General features: G+C 45.7%; 2 protein-coding genes across 2 annotated transcripts in view; one reads left to right on the forward strand and one right to left on the reverse strand.

The window, feature by feature from the left end:
- The window catches only part of LOC104622841 (keratin, type II cytoskeletal 1-like), a 4,576-nt gene extending 1,690 nt beyond the window's left edge, over positions 1 to 2,886 (forward strand). The window contains exons 2-7 of the mRNA XM_010289740.1: positions 11 to 228; positions 884 to 944; positions 1,552 to 1,647; positions 1,989 to 2,153; positions 2,243 to 2,368; positions 2,662 to 2,886. Of these exons, the coding sequence (XP_010288042.1) occupies positions 11 to 228; positions 884 to 944; positions 1,552 to 1,647; positions 1,989 to 2,153; positions 2,243 to 2,368; positions 2,662 to 2,886 (891 nt within the window). The remainder of the gene's footprint in view (positions 1 to 10; positions 229 to 883; positions 945 to 1,551; positions 1,648 to 1,988; positions 2,154 to 2,242; positions 2,369 to 2,661) is intronic.
- A 1,741-nt stretch (positions 2,887 to 4,627) lies between these two features.
- Positions 4,628 to 4,762, reverse strand: LOC104622843 (uncharacterized proline-rich protein). Its single transcript, XM_010289741.1, is given in 1 exon segment — positions 4,628 to 4,762. A coding segment is annotated over 1 exon segment (135 nt).
- Between the last annotated feature and the right edge of the window lie 150 nt (positions 4,763 to 4,912).

The raw sequence follows: 4,912 nt of genomic DNA on the forward strand, positions 1-4,912 counted from the left end.
TGCCTTTCAGGTTCAATGTCTTGAGCGGCAGAACCAGGCTCTGGTGGCCAAATGGGAACTTCTGCAGCAGCAAAGTGCCCAACCAGAAGAGAGCAGAAATATCACCTCTTTCTTCCAGTCTTACATCAGCAACCTGCAGAGGCAGCTAGAAACACTCCAGAACCAGAAGGAGCAGCTGGATCCAGAAGCGTATAATATGCTTCAGCTTGTTGAAGATTATAAAAAGAGGTGAATAATCACAAGTCTGGGAAAAAGCATACTGGAATTTTCCAAGGTGATGCTAATCATACCCTGGGATGGCATAGCTTAGCTTGGCACCTTCAAGAGTTTTGTAGCCATTACAGCACTACTCTGAAGTAGGTTCATTACGGGACTTGACTTCCACACTGGAAGACTAAAGCAGATTTGGTGAGGGTAGAACCTGGAACAGGAAGAGGAAAATCAAAGGCGCTGTAGATTTATCCCACTCTTCTCTCCTCCTGTCCTCCTTCATGACCCTCCTCCCGCAAGCAGTGAGTAACTCGGGGCTCCTGACTCTTGCTGGTAGTTGTGGAGTTGTTGTCAGCCTGGACAGTGGGGAGGGGAGGGACAGCACTAGAGCAGTGGGGTCAAGTTGAGAAGAGCCATCACTTCTTATGGCTTAGCTGCATCCAAAAGATAATACATGTCCACAGCTCTGAAAAATGGGAATTTAGTTCAGAATTACAGACTGTTAGAACTGATCTATATCAATCACATTTTGTTGGGTAATTTAGCATATAGTTTTGCAGAGGGTTTGCAAGTGCCTTTGCAGTTGCCAGAAATTGCAGCCAAATTCTGATCCACTTGGCTGAAAAAGTACGATAGGCAATGAGCTACCTATTTCTTTTCTCTGCTGCAACAGATTCGAGGACGAGATCAACAAGCGTGCGTCTAAAGAAGAAGAGTTTGTGGAGTTTAAAAAGGTGAAGTAATCCAAGCCACTGAGCTAAATCAAAGCCTCAGAAATAAAGCAATAACTGGATGGTTGCTGAGGCTTTCAAAAACAAGGTCTTTGCTTAACTTCATCTAACTTTCCTCTAACTGGAGTAATTGAAAACTTGAGCTTTTTACTGCAAGACTGGACAGAAATAATTTCCTCTAGAGACTGAATCGGTCCTTTGTAAGATGAATGTCTAAAAAGAGCTGGTCTTTCTCTATTCTTTCAATCATGACCTAGCTGAGACATCATAATTAGGGGTTAAATAATGTCTGTATATGGCTTAGATAGGAGAATAGAAAATTTAGACAACTTTTAATTAGAAGAATTAATGAAATGTTTCTACATTTTTCTCCAGGAACACATTTATTGCCACAGCTATTTTGCTTATTTCCAAGTCATTCTTTTCTTCTAAGAGTTAAAAACTTTCCCTTTGTTCCAATTGCTTTTCAAATGAAATCTGAGATTTGTGGGCTATTGTTTGACTCCAAGAGCGAAGGTTTTAAAGAAATGGACCAAGTCTTGCAGAAATTGCACTTCAGTGGAGAATTTGGATCAAGGAAATGCAAATACGCCTATGGCTTTTTTTACAGGAACTGGACAGTGCCTACATGGGAAAAATGGAGTTTGATATTCGGGTGGAAATACTGAGGCAGGAGCTTGAGTTCCTCAGATGTTTACACGAAGCCGTGAGTATGCTTCTCAGATTAAAAACTTACCCTCCGGTCTTGAAGGACATGTATCTTTTGGAGGTTCCCAGAAATTTTGCCTGAAGAGGACTTTTTGGTGTGGAGTGGATCATCCTTGGCCTTTGATCTTATAAAGTTCTTTTTAATCTGTGAGTGAAAAGGGGGTCTGGTACGTCACAAAGACTGGAAGAGACACTTGAAAATTAAAACTGGTGGTGGAACAATAGGACCTGGGGGGTGCAGGGAGGGAAGTTCCAGTGGGTAACTGGCCAGAGGGTTTAATTTCTTTCTTCATAACATGACCTGGACTGTTAAAATCCAAAATTTTGTTTTCCTTGCAGGAGCTATCCCAGCTACAAACAGTGGTTGGCAACACCAATGTAATTCTGTCCATGGACAACCATAGAGAACTGAACATGGATGGAATCATTGAAGAAGTCAGGCAGGAGTATGAGACAATTGCTCAGAGAAGCAAAGCTGAAGTAGCTGCCATGTATCAGGGCAGGGTGAGTAGACATCAACAAGATAGGGAGGCAAGTCTGTCTGCTCAGTATAAAAGAGACCAAAAATGTCTGTTCTTTTCTCCACACATCAGTACCAGGATCTTCAGAACATGTGGGTAAATCAACGTGAGCAACTGAGGAGCAGTTACCAGGAAATCCAGGAACTTACCAGGCAGATCCAAAGACTACAACCAGAAATTGAAATTGCAAGGAAAAAGGTAAAGCTGATACTTTCCAACATGACTGAACTACTTAAGTCACTTTTAGGGGACTTAGTGCAATATAGTGTAGCCTGCCCTTTGGAAGCAAACCTAGAGATGATGTTTTCTCTTAAAAATGAAGCAGATTCATATTTTGGCTATCTGCACTTGGGTTTTTGATTTGGGTTAATTTACCCAGTCTAATGTATCTTCTGAGTTCTGTCACCGAGGCAGGTTTTTTAATTTCCAAGGACTGTAGAAGGGTTTGAAAATCCTAGTGCCATAGAAGGGAATGTTTGTGCCCTCTGCAGAATGCCAACCTCCAAGAAACAATTAAAGATGCTGAGCAGCGTGGGAGCTCTGCCATCAAAGATGGACAGCAAAAGCTTCAGGAGTTGGAAAATGCCCTGCAGCAGGCCAAAGATGATCTCGCTCGCCTTCTTCATGATTATCAGGAGCTCCTGAGTGTGAAATTGGCCCTGGATATTGAAATTGCCATGTACAGATCACTCCTTGAGGAGGAAGAGACCAGGTAGGTACAAACTATTAATCCTGGATAGAAGCACCTGTACAAAGCAGTGCGTCCATTCTTCAATCTCTCACTTACATTTCCAGGATGAATTGCTGCCTGGAGGGAGTGACCTCTCTCATTGGCTTATTGATAGAACATAGCCTGATTTTTACTTCTGTTGGATGCATTATCTCAATGTCACTTTTCCTTCACAGGATACAGGAAGGCTCACCAGCCACAATCTGTGAGTATCTCAAGGCCTTGCTTTGCCTTTTTAAGTGCACTCTTACCATTTTGCAGTCTTTGGTACGTAACATCTACCATCAGAACAACCTGTCTTAGTTCCTATCTTAGTTTCCTAGGGAAATGAAGCAAATGGTAGTCTCTTGTGAGTGTGTGTGTGAATACACATGTATATGCATTAATATGTCAACACTGAGCTACTGACTTTGGAACTTATTGGCCAATTTCAATCAAATTTGTAGGAAGTCGAAGACACCTCACTTATTCTATAGGTCTATGTGGTGCATGTCAGAACTGAATGAAAAAAAAATCTAGTCTTAAATTTGTGGAAATAGGAGGCCAGCTAAAAGAGAGAGAAACCCATACTCTAGGCCTTCTTAAAGGAAGGGATGTACTGAGTATTGATGTATGGACTAAGACATAAGTCATGTTAAAGATAAGCTAATAAAGCCAGAACCACATGCGAAAATATTTCATAGGTACACCTACTAATGAAGATCCTTGTTGCCCCTTTTCAAAGATATGACTATGACCAAAAGAGTAGGTACAATGATGGCCATACAGAAGTACTTACATAAGTGTTAGTAATTATTTTGGGTAAAAAGAACAAGGTGGACATCATTTCCATTTCTTGCAGGTGTCATTGACCACAATGCAAGTGCTACTGGAGGCCTTAAACTTGGATCTGGAGACTTGAAAAGTGGGAAGGGGCAGCTGCGCTCTGTGGATGCCAGCAAGAACAGAAAGAAGGGATCAATATGTGGAGGAGGAAAAGGTGAAAGTTCTGGAGGATGGGGATCCTCCTCTGGTAGTGGCGGGTCCATATGTGGAGGTGACCACAGTTCTGGTGGGTGGGGACCGAATTCTGGCAGTGATGGATCAACCTGTGGAGGACAAGGAAGATCAGGCAGCAGAGGCTCAATCACTGGAGGCGGTCACAGCTCTGGTGGGTGGGGACACAGATCTGGTGGTGGCAAAAAAGGGTCTGTCTCTGGAGGTGAAGGAGGAGGAAGCTCATGTCATCGAGGATCAAAATCGGGCAGAGGCGGGTCCATCTGTGGAGGAGGAGGAAGCTCAGACAGGCAAGGCTCCATCTGTGGAGGTGGAGGAGGAGAGAGCTCTGGCAGTGGTGGCACCATTTGCGGAGGAGGAGGGAGCTCAGGTCATGGAGGATCGAGCTCTGGCAGTGGTGGGTCCATCTGTGGAGGAGGGGGAAGCTCAGGTCAGGGAGGAATGAGCTCTGGCAGTGGTGGGACCATTTGCGGAGGAGGGGGGAGCTCAGGTCATGGAGGATCGAGCTCTGGCAGTGGTGGGTCCATCTGTGGAGGAGGGGGAAGCTCAGGTCAGGGAGGAATGAGCTCTGGCAGTGGTGGGACCATTTGCGGAGGAGGGGGGAGCTCAGGTCATGGAGGATCGAGCTCTGGCAGTGGTGGGTCCATCTGTGGAGGAGGGGGAAGCTCAGGTCAGGGAGGAATGAGCTCTGGCAGTGGTGGGACCATTTGCGGAGGAGGGGGGAGCTCAGGTCATGGAGGATCGAGCTCTGGCAGTGGTGGGTCCATCTGTGGAGGAGGGGGAAGCTCAGGTCAGGGAGGAATGAGCTCTGGCAGTGGTGGGACCATTTGTGGAGGAGGGGGAAGTTCAGGAAGGCGAGGCTCCATCACTGGAGGTGGTCACAGCTCTGCTGGGTGGGGATCCAGCTCTGGTAGTGGTGGCTCCATCTGTAGAGGTGGAGGAGGAGGCTCAGGGTATGGAGGAGGAGGAAGCTCCGGAGGCGGCAGCTCCATCTGTGGAGGTGGCCACAGCTCCGG

The sequence above is a fragment of the Phaethon lepturus genome, unplaced genomic scaffold, assembly GCF_000687285.1.
Source record: "Phaethon lepturus isolate BGI_N335 unplaced genomic scaffold, ASM68728v1 scaffold44826, whole genome shotgun sequence".
Classification (NCBI taxonomy): domain Eukaryota; kingdom Metazoa; phylum Chordata; class Aves; order Phaethontiformes; family Phaethontidae; genus Phaethon; species Phaethon lepturus.